This window comes from Fusarium keratoplasticum, chromosome 1 (assembly GCF_025433545.1).
Source record: "Fusarium keratoplasticum isolate Fu6.1 chromosome 1, whole genome shotgun sequence".
Classification (NCBI taxonomy): Eukaryota; Fungi; Ascomycota; class Sordariomycetes; order Hypocreales; family Nectriaceae; genus Fusarium; species Fusarium keratoplasticum.
In genome coordinates, this window is record NC_070529.1 from 3795310 (window position 1) to 3809033 (window position 13724).

The 13724-nt window shown below is 53.5% G+C and overlaps 4 protein-coding genes across 4 annotated transcripts; 2 read left to right on the forward strand and 2 right to left on the reverse strand.

Annotated features, from left to right (window-relative positions):
• Positions 1 to 3515: 3515 nt before the first annotated feature.
• On the forward strand, positions 3516 to 6071 carry NCS57_00114500 (Ras-GAP domain-containing protein; the record flags this gene model as incomplete). Its single annotated transcript, XM_053051217.1, has 5 exons — positions 3516 to 3717; positions 3783 to 3916; positions 3969 to 4217; positions 4267 to 5860; positions 5911 to 6071. The coding sequence occupies 5 exons, from the start codon at positions 3516 to 3518 to the stop codon at positions 6069 to 6071; spliced, it is 2340 nt and encodes a 779-aa protein (XP_052919732.1).
• A 1247-nt stretch (positions 6072 to 7318) lies between these two features.
• On the reverse strand, positions 7319 to 9779 carry NCS57_00114600 (uncharacterized protein; the record flags this gene model as incomplete). Its single annotated transcript, XM_053051218.1, has 4 exons — positions 7319 to 7666; positions 7725 to 8180; positions 8236 to 8917; positions 8977 to 9779. The coding sequence occupies 4 exons, from the start codon at positions 9777 to 9779 to the stop codon at positions 7319 to 7321; spliced, it is 2289 nt and encodes a 762-aa protein (XP_052919733.1).
• An 870-nt stretch (positions 9780 to 10649) lies between these two features.
• Positions 10650 to 11516, forward strand: NCS57_00114700 (uncharacterized protein; the record flags this gene model as incomplete). Its single annotated transcript, XM_053051219.1, has 2 exons — positions 10650 to 10767; positions 10819 to 11516. Exons 1-2 carry the CDS (start codon positions 10665 to 10667, stop codon positions 11514 to 11516), a joined length of 801 nt encoding a protein of 266 aa, XP_052919734.1. The 5' UTR covers positions 10650 to 10664.
• A 938-nt stretch (positions 11517 to 12454) lies between these two features.
• NCS57_00114800 (Histone chaperone) lies at positions 12455 to 13440 on the reverse strand (the record flags this gene model as incomplete). The annotated part of the gene is made up of 4 exons (XM_053051220.1): positions 12455 to 12827; positions 12878 to 13186; positions 13241 to 13280; positions 13332 to 13440. 4 exons carry the CDS (start codon positions 13438 to 13440, stop codon positions 12455 to 12457), a joined length of 831 nt encoding a protein of 276 aa, XP_052919735.1.
• Between the last annotated feature and the right edge of the window lie 284 nt (positions 13441 to 13724).

Consider the following 13724-nt stretch of genomic DNA (forward strand, 5'->3'; position numbering starts at 1 on the left):
GACAGGGAGCCTGGGAACCTGGGCACATACATGGCAAGGGGAGGTCGCATGGCAGGCCGGGGGGACGATGGCCTGCCAAGAGGGCACAGCACGGAACAGGGGGACATGGGATCCTAGAGGGAAAGACACAGAGAGTGATGATGGATGATGCGAGACATGCAGCAAGGGGATTGCATCTAGGTAACTGTACCAAGGTTAATAAGGTGCTGTTGGCGCTTGGAATGGGTTGACTGACAGCCCGGACATGGAAACAAGGTATCTCTCTACCTAGTCAAATTGCGGCGCAGAAGACGGGAGCTTGGACTGTCCATGGAACAGGGCAGGCCCACGGAAGGAAGATCACTTTGTGACCTGGAAGAAAATTTCTCGATAATGGCCTGAAGTAATGTACCGTACCGTAATAATGGAAGTGGATGCTGGGGAGTTTTTTGATGGATGGGGCTGATCTGATTTTCGAGACCGTGAGCTCGCTACCCGCATTATGACCTCACTCGGTCACAGCGGTCAGACGGGTCTATAGCACAAGAGATTGGCCATCACGGGAGCAATCTCTGCGGTGAAATTGCAAGAGGACGAGGCAGAGAGAATTGCGCATGCGCGGTGGTTGACGACGGCGATACTCGTCCTCAATCGCAGTCAGATCTCGCCGTCACCACCAGCAACAAACCATCCGTCACCAAATCCCCCCTCCTCCGGACAGGACAGGCACCCTTTCACGCGTCTGGGCCGGCTCCAGCCCCTCCATCATCCCACGCACGCGGGCATCCACAGCGACCCGTAACGTGCATAAGCACGGAAGCAGGCACTTTAATACTGGAGCCATGTGCCCTGTGCCTGTGCCTGGGCGAGAAAAAAACTGGCGACGGTCCAATCTGCCCCTGGCTTCGGTGGACAGGGATCTCGGCTTCCCCCCCTCTTTCTCCCCCCCTCCCTCTCCGTTGCCCCTCAAGTGTCCGTTTCTCCCAGGCACAAAAGACAAAAGAGCTGTTTTGGGTCTGCAGCCCGTCCACCAGTGAGGTCCTGCGGCGACCCTCCAGTTGCTGCCAATGATCCCCTCCCCTGCGTCGTCCCAGACATCCTCTATTATGTGCCTGGAACAATAGTGAAAAGCCGTTGCCATGCCAGACTATTTCTTATTCGTTTCTGTCAGTCCCCTCAGCTCGGGCATCAAGAAGGCCGCAGCTTTCGAGGCCCAGACGTGAATGTGTGTGAAAGAGAGACGAACGGGCCATGAAGATGACCGTGTTCCGCGTCCGGGAAGAGAACCTCCGCTCAAAGTTTTCTCCCCCTTGTCCTTGGTCTTGAGAAACTCGGAACGGAAGCCTCGAGAAAGATCATCGTCGTGATCGACCTCCCAAGGCTCTGGCGGTCAGAGGATGATCAATTCCGCTTGTTCATCCTTCAACCAGTCTTCATTCTGTCAGAGGCTTTTTTGTACTACCCGAGCCGGACACATTGAGACCAAAGAGAGGAAGAACTCCCTCCCCGCCGTTGACACCTCTGTTCCACCCGGGAGGGAGATTGAAGGAGGCGATTTCCAGCCGCGGGGCGAATAAACGAGAGACCATTCTTTGATTTTTATAAACAGAAAAGGTCTCGGATCGGGAACCGGAAGCGAAGAATTGTTTCGAAAGATGTCAAAGGCATTGACTGATGGTCGTAGTCGATGCAATGGATGCTATGCATGTTGCTTCAAACGTTAGGTTGGGCTAGGTGATGGGCCGTCTAGGGGACTCTCTGCCCTGTGGGTTCCCGCTGCGAGAGCCCGCCCGCCCGCTCCAACGCTGCAGTGCCTCTGGGCAGACTCCACCTTCCTCAGGTCCAGGGCATGGACGGGCAGGTACAGTAGGTTTCGTCTCTGCCCCTGATCCCAGCCGGGGGCACCTAGGACAGTCTTGGCCGTCTTTGTCCTTGTCCCTTATTCAACCCCGGCATCCCTGTTGCCGTGAGCGACTCTTGGCTGATGTCTGTTGTTGTAACCCAAGAGACTGCGGAGCGAGGATGGACGTTGTCCATGCCCGTCTCTGGCCGTCTAGTGATTGTCGTAGCGGATGGTTATGGTTACAGGGCAGTTGGAGCTGGCTGCAACGCTCAAAGGGTCTCGAATGCTTTCCCAAACCTAAGTACCTGGAGCTACCTCGAAGCTGAATGGAAGCCTCCCGTCTATTGGATCGCCCGCCTCTGTAGCCTAAACATCTGGCCTGGCCACGCTCTTGCATTCCCACCACCACCACCTCGGGGACATCATCAGGTACCGATTCTGTACCTTTTTTTGCTCTCCTCAGTGTCCGTTCGTCACCCCAACCTGCAACCTGAGAGCATCCATCACATCCATTCCCATCCGTATCGATTCATCCCTCCCTCCCTCTTAGTGTTGCCCCTGACTCCTGCTTTCTTTGCTCTCTTCTTGTTGTCACCCTTGGCCTTGTTCTGCTTCTTGCTCGTGCTTCTTCTTCTGATTCTTCCAAGCGTCGATCGTTTCCCTCTGTCACCCTCCATCGTCCTTTAGACCATCGTCTGTCGTACGTCCTTGGTCACCCTTCTCGTTTCGCTCTCTCTCGATTCCATCCATCCTTCCTTGCTCCCCACACACACAAACCCGCATGACCCTGCAGCTTTGGACGCCCGCTCTCCACCGACCGTCCCACGCGCCGTCTCTCCCTCCTGAAATCCGCGTCTCAGCCGTGCATAAATCTGCCCGATAATACTCCTCAGCCCAGCCTAGGTACCTTGCAGTCCGTGACCTGAGCCGCCGCACGCCAAGTACCTGCCTTGCTCAGGTACCTCTCGCCGCCTCGCCTGTACAATTCCATTACGGCCCCCCCTTACCCTTTTCTACCACCACCACCAGCACCACCACTACCACTACTGCTACCACCAGCACCAACACCACCTACCTCCACCGCTGCCACCTCCACTTTCGTTATCACCATCTGCCCGCCGTCGCTTGTCGTCCTTTTTGCGCTTCCATCCTCCTCGATCGCCTCCTGCGCTCCTTGTGAGAACTCGGGTCCTCGACGTCCGCTGAGCGACACGCAGAGCTGCTCGATTGAGTTGCCGTCGCCTGTTGCTATCGCCCCTGCTTGGTCCTTTGCTCTGGCCCTGTCTGCCTGCTTCGCCCTCGTCTCGTGTCGACCACATCCTAGTTGCGCCTGATCCATCGTCATTAGCTTGAAATCGACGCCTGCCACTTTGCTCGAGTACTGTATACACGAAAATCGCTCGACTATTGCTTCTCTCGAATTTGCAACGCTTTTCGCTTCATCGCACCCAAGTCCGTTTAGACACGACACCATCTACTTCGCATCGCTTGACAACGCCCTTTTACCGTTCTCCGCGTTTCTCATTTCGGCTCGCCGCAACCGAGACATCGACCTCGACCGTCGCTTTTCCAACTGCCTTGGCCGTTGAGACGCCTGAGCTCAACATCGCTGCCGCCATCAGGCGCTGTATGAGGTCAAGAGGCCCGCGAGCCTGATCGCTCTCCTAAGCCGTTGCTCGCCATCAACAACACCATGTCCGTCATGTTGCAGACCCCTTCCCGAGCCTCTACTGCCTCCTCCTCGTCGTTCCAACCTATATCACGCCAAAACACCATGTCTTCCTACGACGGTTCGCGCTCTGCGCGCCAATCCAAGCGCTACTCCATGTCGGCCTTGTACATGTCCATCTCGGCCAACGAAGGAGACCTTCAAATTGAGGATGACCTCGCTAAAGGTGAGCATTATATGCCGTGAAGAATCCCAGGATCAAGAGTAAATGATTAACCACTTTCTCTACAGCGCAAAAAGCACTTCGTGATCTCAAGTCCAAGATCTCATCTCAGTCCAAGAAGAACTTCGTTCTTGAGAAGGATGTGCGATATCTTGATTCGCGAATTGCGCTACTTATTCAGAATCGTATGGCTTTGGAAGAGGTATGACTAGAATGGTCTCGATGAAGAGAGTTGATTCTAACGCTATCTGTAGCAAAATGAAGTCGCGAGCCATCTCGAGGATGCTCTCGAGATGCAGCAAGGTGTCTTTCCCAACGACGACAAGACGCAAAAATACGGCAACCTCTTGTTTCTTCTGCAATCCGAGCCCAGGCACATTGCCCACCTGTGTAGGCTGGTCTCTATGGCGGAGATCGACTCTCTGCTGCAGACGGTCATGTTTACCATCTACGGAAACCAGTACGAAAGCCGCGAAGAGCATCTCCTTCTCACTATGTTTCAGGTACGTCTTGTCGATGATTTGAACCCTTCAAAGCTCACCTGTTTCCCAGTCTGTTTTGACCTACCAATTCGACAACACTCCCGACTACTCCTCCCTCCTCCGCGCCAACACCCCCGTTTCTCGAATGATGACCACCTACACTCGAAGAGGACCCGGTCAGAGTTTCCTCAAGTCCGTGCTTGCTGATAGAATCAATGGCTTGATCGAGCTGAGGGACCTGGACCTGGAAATTAACCCGCTCAAGGTGTATGAGCGCATGATTGAGCAGATCGAGGAGGATACCGGCCAGCTGCCTCCTCATCTTCCCAAGGGAATTACAGGCGAGCAAGCTGCCGAGAACCCTCAGGTTCAGGCTATCATCGAGCCCCGTCTGACGATGCTGACCGAGATTGCTAATGGCTTCTTGACCACCATCATTGAGGGGCTTGAGGAGGCGCCATATGGCATTCGATGGATCTGCAAGCAGATCAGGAGTTTGACCAAGCGCAAATACCCAGATGCTAACGACCAGGTTATTTGCACCTTGATCGGCGGATTCTTCTTCCTGCGCTTCATCAACCCAGCCATCGTCACGCCGAAATCGTACATGCTCATCGATGGAACCCCGGCCGAGCGACCGCGACGAACCCTGACCTACATCGCCAAGATGCTCCAGAACCTCGCAAACAAGCCATCCTACGCCAAGGAGCCGTACATGGCCAAGCTTCAGCCGTTCATCCATCAGAACAAGGACAGGATCAACAAGTTCATGCTCGATCTTTGCGAAGTCCAGGACTTTTACGAGAGCCTCGAGATGGACAATTACGTTGCGCTGTCCAAGAAGGACCTCGAGCTCGAGATTACTCTCAACGAAGTGTACGCCATGCACGGATTGATCGACAAGCACCATGACGAACTGTGCAAAGACGAAAGCTCGCATCTCGCCATCATCATGTCCGAGTTGGGAACATCGCCAGCCCAAGTGCCGCGCAAGGAGAACAGGGTCATCAACCTCCCTCTGTTCAGCAGATGGGAGACGGCCATCGATGACCTGACAGCAGCCCTGGATATCACGCAGGAGGAAGTGTATTTTATGGAAGCCAAGTCCATCTTTGTGCAGGTTATGCGATCGATTCCTTCCACGAGCAGCGTGGCGCGTCGTCCGCTACGACTCGAGCGCATCGCAGACGCCGCCGCAACAAGCCGCAACGACGCTGTGATGGTTCGCAAGGGTATTCGGGCTATGGAGCTGTTGTCTCAGCTTCAAGAACTGCGCGTCATCGACAAGAGCGACCAGTTTGGACTCCTTCGAGATGAAGTTGAGCAGGAGCTTCAGCATCTGGGCTCTCTCAAGGAGGGTGTGCTTACCGAGACGGCGAAGCTGCAGGAAGTGTACAAGACGATCCGAGACCACAACGTCTACCTGAACGGACAGCTCGAGACCTACAAGAGCTACCTGCATAATGTGCGATCGCAGAGTGAGGGCACAAAGAGAAAGCAGCAGAAGCAGCAGGTCCTTGGTCCTTACAAGTTCACTCATCAGCAACTCGAGAAGGAGGGTGTCATCCAGAAGAGCAATGTTCCCGACAACAGACGGGCCAACATCTACTTCAACTTTACAAGTCCCTTACCGGGAACCTTTGTTATTTCCTTGCATTACAAGGGTAAGTTTCTTGGTAATTCGGAGCTGAGCAACATGCTAATCCAAGTATAGGCCGCAACAGGGGTTTGCTCGAACTGGACCTCAAGCTGGATGACCTGCTTGAGATGCAAAAGGACAACCAGGACGACTTAGACCTTGAATACGTCCAGTTCAACGTGCCAAAGGTGCTGGCTCTGCTTAACAAGCGCTTCGCTCGAAAGAAGGGCTGGTAGACGATCTATGACAACACACACACGACTCTCAGCCGAACATCCATCTCGACGCATATTGATCCATGTACTACGACCACATCAAACGGAGGGGCTTGGCGTTATGGACACTGATACCACGGAATATTCTGTTCTCTTTACCTACTACTACTACCTTTGGTCAGTAAGCTGACTGGCTGGGAGGATTGTTACCATTGATTGTTTCTTTTGTGCTGTTTTCATTTGTCAGTTTTTCTTCTCGACATGAGCGTCTGTTTCATGTGCTCTTTGTGATTGATTGATGGGTGCGCTGGGGGTTTGCTTCTTTTATATACCGAACGCTTGCTTGCTTCCTTGCTTGTTTCTTGGACGGCGGTATTCTGCTTCGGCTGGTCCGCAGTGGGAGTTTGTATGCGGCGCCTTGATTACCTATGTATGCATGCTGGTAGTTTGTCCACGGGGCGAACTGTTCCGTTGGGACACGAGGAGTGATGGCTCAGACGGAGGGATAGTTGGCGCCTAGTCTGGAGTCATGCTCGTAATGAAGGAAGGATTTCAATGTCTGCGATACTGTACATGTCCCAGCTGTGCTAGCTTTGTTAATCTATGTATGTGTATATGTCAATATCATGCTAGTTATGCCAAGGTCCACAATGACTGTTGTGAAGTGAGATGAAGTGACCGGGCCGAGTGAGACATGGACTGCCAAACTCGTCGTGATGGAGGCTTGTGAATGGTACCAATGTTTGTTTCACCTGCTTGCCACGTCCACGTCCCCGGGTAGCGGCCGTGCCAATGAGAACGTGTACCGACTACCTGCCATGCCGGGCTAGATGAGTTGGCAGGCCGGGTCAGAGATGAGCTCTGCTTACGGCCTCTTCTGGAACGTGATTCGCTGGAGGTCGAGGTAGGCCTCAAGAATGAATCACGCCCCGGATGTAAGACGGCAGAGCCGCCTGGAGATTAATTGCTGGCAGATTGGCGAGGGTTAAGTCTGAAAGGAGAGTGAACGAGCTGGGTAGGGATGTAGATACAAGTACATTCTTGGTAACTATACATGTGTGATAGCGACAGGAGGTATCTCTCTAGTTCTAATCAATCTGTCTCTCTGATCTCATAAATCATAACCGTGGCCGTCATAATCGTTACAATACCGTGTACAAAACCAAACCTTAGATAATGAAAAGTGTGGCCACAATCTGTTATCGAACCAAAGAAAGTATAACGTTGCACAAAAGACATCATAGCAAACAATATCATATCATATCACATCAAACACGCTCTCCCCTCTCCATGTCGTTCACCTCATCCCTAGGGGGTTCCCCGCCCCAAGGCCACGTCAACCTCCCACCGCCGGTCCGCAGCCACGGCCACGTGCCGCTGCTTCGTCTCAACCGGGCAACGGAGCGGCTGTCCGGGATGTCCGTGTCACGGGTCTTGCGGCGCAGGAGACGGGCGGGTACAGCACCGACGACGGCGAGCTTGCGAAGGAGGAGGCCGAATGAGCGGGTTTGGAGGAGGGTTATGAGTAACATGAATGGGACGCAGACTAAGATCATGGTGAGGGCGAAGCGCCAGTCTGTTGCGGGGATGGTGAAGACTGTCATGCCAAACACGGACTGCAAGGTGTTAGTGAGACTATAGAATTTGATGCCAGTGTTTCGGACAGGAACTTACCGTGACAAATGTCAGGGGCAGAAAGATCATGCTAATCATGGTCAGGATGCGGATATTGTCTCCCTGCTCGATGGCCCTCCGACTCTCCTTGATGGAGCTTCCGCTGAAGAGTTGATCCCTCAGGTTTTCGATCTCCTTGCGGGTGCGAGCGTTTTGCTTGAGCACCTCACCAAGTTCTTGGACGACCTTGTCGAGCTCACGGCGCAAGTTGGCCATGTGTTCGCGATAGGCGGCGGCATCAGCAGTCTCTGGCGACGGATGCGGCCACAGAGTCGCGTGGGTGCCAGCCCAGAAGCTGTCAGTAAAGGTCTCGTAGTAGGCGTCCATCATGGCTCTGATGCTGTTATTAACCACGGCAAGGGTGTTGTACGCCCAAAAGTAGCGTCGGATATAAGTGAAGTGCTTGTCCTCAAAGAGAAGCTTGTCGCGCAGCTTGGGGTCAAACATGAACTCGGTCTGTCACTTCCTGTTAGTCGAGGATCAGCTGGGTAGATAGGGGAGGGGAAGTTACAGGAGGAGTGATGAGCTTGGTAACTCTCTCGTGAAGAAACTGGTTGCGCGTTCTGGCGTCTCGATATTCTGAAATGAGGAGATCCAGAAACGCGGACGGGCCGTTGATATACTTCTTGCGCTGGTAATCCTCGCCCCGAACTGTGTGGGAGTTGTCTGGGAAGCTCTGGATAGCGAGAAGATGCCAAGGCCCAAAGGTCTCAAACAAGACACCCTCTCTCGTGCGCTCCCGGCGTGATCGCCAAGGGGGCGCCCTGGTGGACTCACCCCCGAGAGAGAGAGCTAGAACGGCACCACACTCGGCAATGTCGATGTGGTCGCCGCTACGCTTGTCGAAAGGACGCTTGTCAAAGCGCTGCCAGGGAGCAGGCTCTAGCTTTGGGCTGACGACGGTGTAGTACTTGAAGGCAAAGAAGAAAGAGCGTTGGCGGAGATTGGCTGTAGTTCGAGGGGGTGGCGGTAATTCCATAGGTAAAGACATTGGTGAAGAGGGAGAGATAAAAGGTGAGCTGGATGCAGCTGGGGAAGGGGGCCGTTCATAAGCGCGATTCATGAATGCATGAGTGCGGCCAGGGTTTGGCTGATCAGTAAGGAGATATTTCAACAGCTCAGACATGTCAAAGTGAGAGGACATGGCAACGTGAAGAGCGGCCAGAGCGAGAGGCGTTGGCTCCTGGACGATACTGTCATTCGTGTCAGTTTCTCTGCCTCATTCTTAAGTAGACATGGGATGGATACGTACGTGATACGGCCAACAGACTCACTATTCATGTTGATGTCTCGAATAGTATCCCACACAGTTGGTGCATCGACACCATCAGTCGGACTCTCATCCTGCTCAGTACAATTGTCCTTGACGTCGGACGGGTCCTCGGAATCGCTGTCTGCGCTTAGCTTCTTCATCTCGAGGTTCCTACAGACCTCGTAGACTTCAAAGGTACACTGATTGTAACACTCGCGCTCATAAGCGGCAAAGTCACGAAAGGGCGCAGACAGGTTGATGTCGGCTCGGCGCTTGATGGCCTCGTCGAGGAGAGAGGCCATTTCTGGCGTGAAGTCTGTGTCACGGAGATAGCGCAGGAGCACGTCGTCAGGCAAGTGCATCTGTTTGAGGGGACTCCGGACTACATTGAGCGCATAGTCCTCGACCTCACGTGTGGTTGCGGTGCCAGTCGAGTCCAGCAGCGGGATGAAGTTGACATCGTCATCCTGCGTGTAGACGGCGCGATGGCTGCCACTTGGAGAGCTCGTGAAGGGGCGAGACTCAGCAGTGAAGGACGGCCGCTCTCTCGTGCTCTCAAAAGTAGAGGCTCGAGGGCGACGATGCAGGGGAGATAGACGGGCAGAGTCAGTTGCAAAGATGGGACCGCTGTCCGCTCTCAGGGGTGGCGTGAAGGCACCCTCGACAGTCTCACGCCGTCGAGGGGCGAGGCTATCTTGGAGGCCGCGGAGAGTGCGGACATATTGATCATGGAAGAGGTCGGCTGCCCTGACGAAGTCGTCTAGAGCTTGTGGAGTTGGCTGTGCTGGTGTTGCTGTGGTCATTGACACTTAAACGTCACTTGGCTAAAGATTATGGATGAATGCCCATATTCAACTTGAACTGAACAGGGCTATGAAGATGTTGAAACACGTCGATATGGGCGGGAGAGTAGAGCCCTATTTCTACTCCTCCTCATCCCCCCCTTTCACCTCAGGTTGGGCAGCATGATGCTTCGGAGGACCCCGACGGATCTGCGGCTGAGCCCAGCTCGGTCAACCTCCATGGCTAAAGCAGAAGGGCAAACGAAATCCTTCTGCGCAGTAGGGCGAGAGGATGCACGATTAAGCTGCTTCTAGCGCGACAAGGCAACCGAGCACGCCGACACCTTGTCGCACGTGGGGGGGCAGCACAGCAGGACGGACGCTTGTCTGTAACAGGGCTGTAGGAGGTTTGAGCTTGACTCAGGCGGGCAAGTCGGAGTGCCGAAGAGGATTCGCAGGACTTTGAAGGGGGAGAAGAAGGTTGAGGCTGTACCCGAAGGGCGTTGGTCGATCTCGTCGCTTCGGCTCGGCTCATGACGGCTGGAGACGGTATGACGCTTCATCCGCGGTCGTGATGGTTGCACAGATGAGCTCTTGTTGGTTGTTGGTTGCGTCGGCATTTGATAGGCGTAGAAAGTTGCTAGATAATACCATGGAAACTACAGTAGCACACAAGTCAAGGGAAAAAACAAGAGATGAGGATGACAGAGAACCTCTAATTCCTCTCAGTATTCTACCTTTCTTATGCCTAAATTTAGTTAATGGTAATAACAAAATTACTAACAAAGAAATAAGTTTTTCAAAATCATGTACTAAACTTTGAATGTTTTGATAATTACCATTAGGAGAGCATGAGCAAATGATGTCCTTTACTGCCAGCTTTCTGTCAAGACCAACCCTTGCACCATGGCATCTGACGAATCCGCCATCACGATCCAGTTCACCACTGTATCAAAGTTGTTTGAAGAGATCTATGCTGGTGGTACCCGAGATGCCCTTGTGGTGCAAAGTATGTTGCTATCTGTCTGATTTGTAGATATCTACCCAGGTAACTAACCAGCCATTCTCGTCGCAGATGTCTCCCAGCAAGACTACGCCGACATCGACAATGAGCGAGAACATCGGAGGCGCAAGTTCCGCCTCAAGCGATACTACTCTGAGCGCCAGATACTCATTGTGACCATTCCAACATTAAAGCACGAGCTCCTACACTTGCCCCTGTTCGGACACATTTACGCCGCTGTTGATAAGGCGGGAGTGGGATTCGAGTGGTTTCCAATGGGCGCCACGACGTGGCGAGGCCATCCAAATGGAGATGCAGGCGAGGGAGACTCAAGCGGTGGTCAAATAAGTCGCCCAAGTCCTTGTTGGCCGACACTCGTCATCGAAGCAGGACATTCTCAATCCCTGGAGAGCCTGAGAAGCGACATGAAGTGGTGGTTCAGCGCTTCGGATCATCAAGTCAATATTGTTCTCCTCGTCAAGTTGGACTTGAGCTCTGAGGACATCATCATCGAAACTTGGCAAGCTGCACAGGGCGATACAGCAAGACTCGAGCCCAGCCGTTCTCAGGTCATCACCATCAGCCGAGGGCCCAACGCGGACACGGACGACAGTGTGTCCGGAGGACCATTACGACTAGATTTTGCGCTCCTCTTCCTCAGAGCGCCACGGCAAGGAGAGGGTGATATAGTGCTGCCCGCTGGTGTACTTCAGCGGCTGGCTGACACAGTCAGGAGAGTACGGAGTAGGCCCTAGAGGCTATCTAACCCCTTTTAAAAATAATACTCTAATAGAATTAACACTTTAGATAATTTTATATATTATTTTACTCTCCTTATTATACCTCAGTAGCAACCCTTAGAGGAAGGTAATAAACTAAGGCCTGCGTGCTGGTGTGGTGTGTCTTGATTATTTCTTGACCTGCGGGGAAGATGAGATGCAGCCATGGTTACGCACGTGATGGATGGGCTTTCGATCGGCATTGAAGGTTGCTTGATAATCCTACCGAAGCGAAGCTGTCCTCCTCGATAGCTTTGCGACCAAGGTACGTCATCATGGTCCGCCAACACCTCTCAAGGAGCCGGGCGAACCGTGGGGAGATTCAAAGTGAAGGGGGCGCCATATCGCGGGGGTTTGATTACTCCGCCTGCGATTGAGCGTCAAGAGATTGCCGTTTCAGAGACAGATAGACTGGTCTGGGCCAACTTCTACTCGTGGGCGCTTGTGCTTGAGCAAATCCTCTTACGTACCGGCCTAGTGATACGCCCGTCCTAGCACCTTGAGCCTCACCTCGGATGCATCCCTCCACGTGCCGACTTTGGCTGGCTCTGCTTTGACACCTCCCGCCCTGCATTGAAATCGTCCGTGTGACCTTGACATGATGGCATCAGCACAACTGACAGCTGCATGTCTCGGTCTTTCTGCAAGTTTAACAGGATTCTATGCACGTCGTATCGAAACTCTGATGTCTAGAGTCCCTCATCCGACAGACCTAACGTGTTTTCCGCCTAGCTCCAAGCCTCCAAACCATTGTTCCCCTGATATCATTCCCTTCGTGTCCTCGTAACTCTATTAGACAATCAACATCCTCCAACCCGATATGTTAATATCCATCACCGTCAAAGTCCAAATCAGGTGCATGTCTCGACAAATGCCGACGTAGCCAACAGCGAACCAACCATTGCAGGCTGTCCCTAGGACGCCACAGTGACAGGCTTGGCCGCCGGCGCTGCGGGCTTCTCGGCGCCGTCAACCTCCATGGCGTCGTCACCCTGTCCCTCACCCTCACCTTCACCCTCGGCCTCCTCCTCTTCGAGCTCATCCTCGCTCTCGCCCTCGATGTCGACACTGCCGTCTTCAGACATCTCGTCCTCTTCCTGGGCGGTCTCTGTCTCATTCTCCACACCAGCCATCTCGGAGTCCTCTCCGTTCTTGGCCTTGGCCGCAGCCTCAGCCTCGGCGGCCTCCTCTGCGGCCTCCTCTGCACCGTATTCGTCGCCATCAGCGACAAGATCGGCCTCAGGTTGCTCGGGAGGGAACTCGGCAGGAGCAGAAGCCTCGGAATCCCTGGTCATGTTAGTTTCGGGCATTTTTGATGGACAACTTATTCGACTAACCACTTGATGGCAAAGCGAGTCACTCGGGGCTTCTCTGCCAAAACGTTTCGCTTCACTCGCTCGATGATGGGCTTGGCTGGGGGTTCCGCGTTGAGCTCCTCCGAGTCGTATTCATTGTTGACGTAGTAGCCAACTCGAACAAATTCTCGTCCATCGTAGGCGCAGGTCAGGAGGATGACGGTAACGCCAAGGATGTCGGTCTCGGGGATGCGTGAGGTGTTGGGGGCGTCGGCCTCGAAGATGAACTTGTTAACGCCGACGGGGATGGGGCCGACGAGGAGGGAGTCGAGTTCTTGGTCCCATTGATCGCTGCGGGGCGTTAGAAAGAAGCGGTGTGATGAGAACAAAGAAGCTTTAGCTTACGAGGTGGCAGATCCAACGTAGGTGAGCTTCCACTCGAGATCTGTTCTGAATTAGCGACGCGGATTTTGCACAAGGTAGAGGTCAAACGAACCCTTCTCGAGCTGTTCGAGGCACTCGAAAGTGATCTCAAACTCGTACTTGTCGGTGAACTTGGCAGGGTTGTTGTTCACCTTGACGCCCAGGAGCGACACGACAGACATGTTGGCTAGTGATGAGGAGAGACTGATGGGTGTTTGCGATGGGTGGCAAAGCGAAGTCGAAGAATGCGCAATGCGAGAGGCAACGGAAGGCTGTCGAGGACGGTGATGGTGTATGAGAGAGTCTACTCTTGATAAAGCGTATGACAAGAAGCGCAGCAAAAAATAGATGGAGAAAAAGGGGGGAGATAGTGTGGATAGTGTTGCACGATATAGAGCGGCGAGCTAGTGGTTTGGTTTGAAAGAGCAAAGAAAACAAGAGCGGATCGAAAGTGGTTGCGATGGGC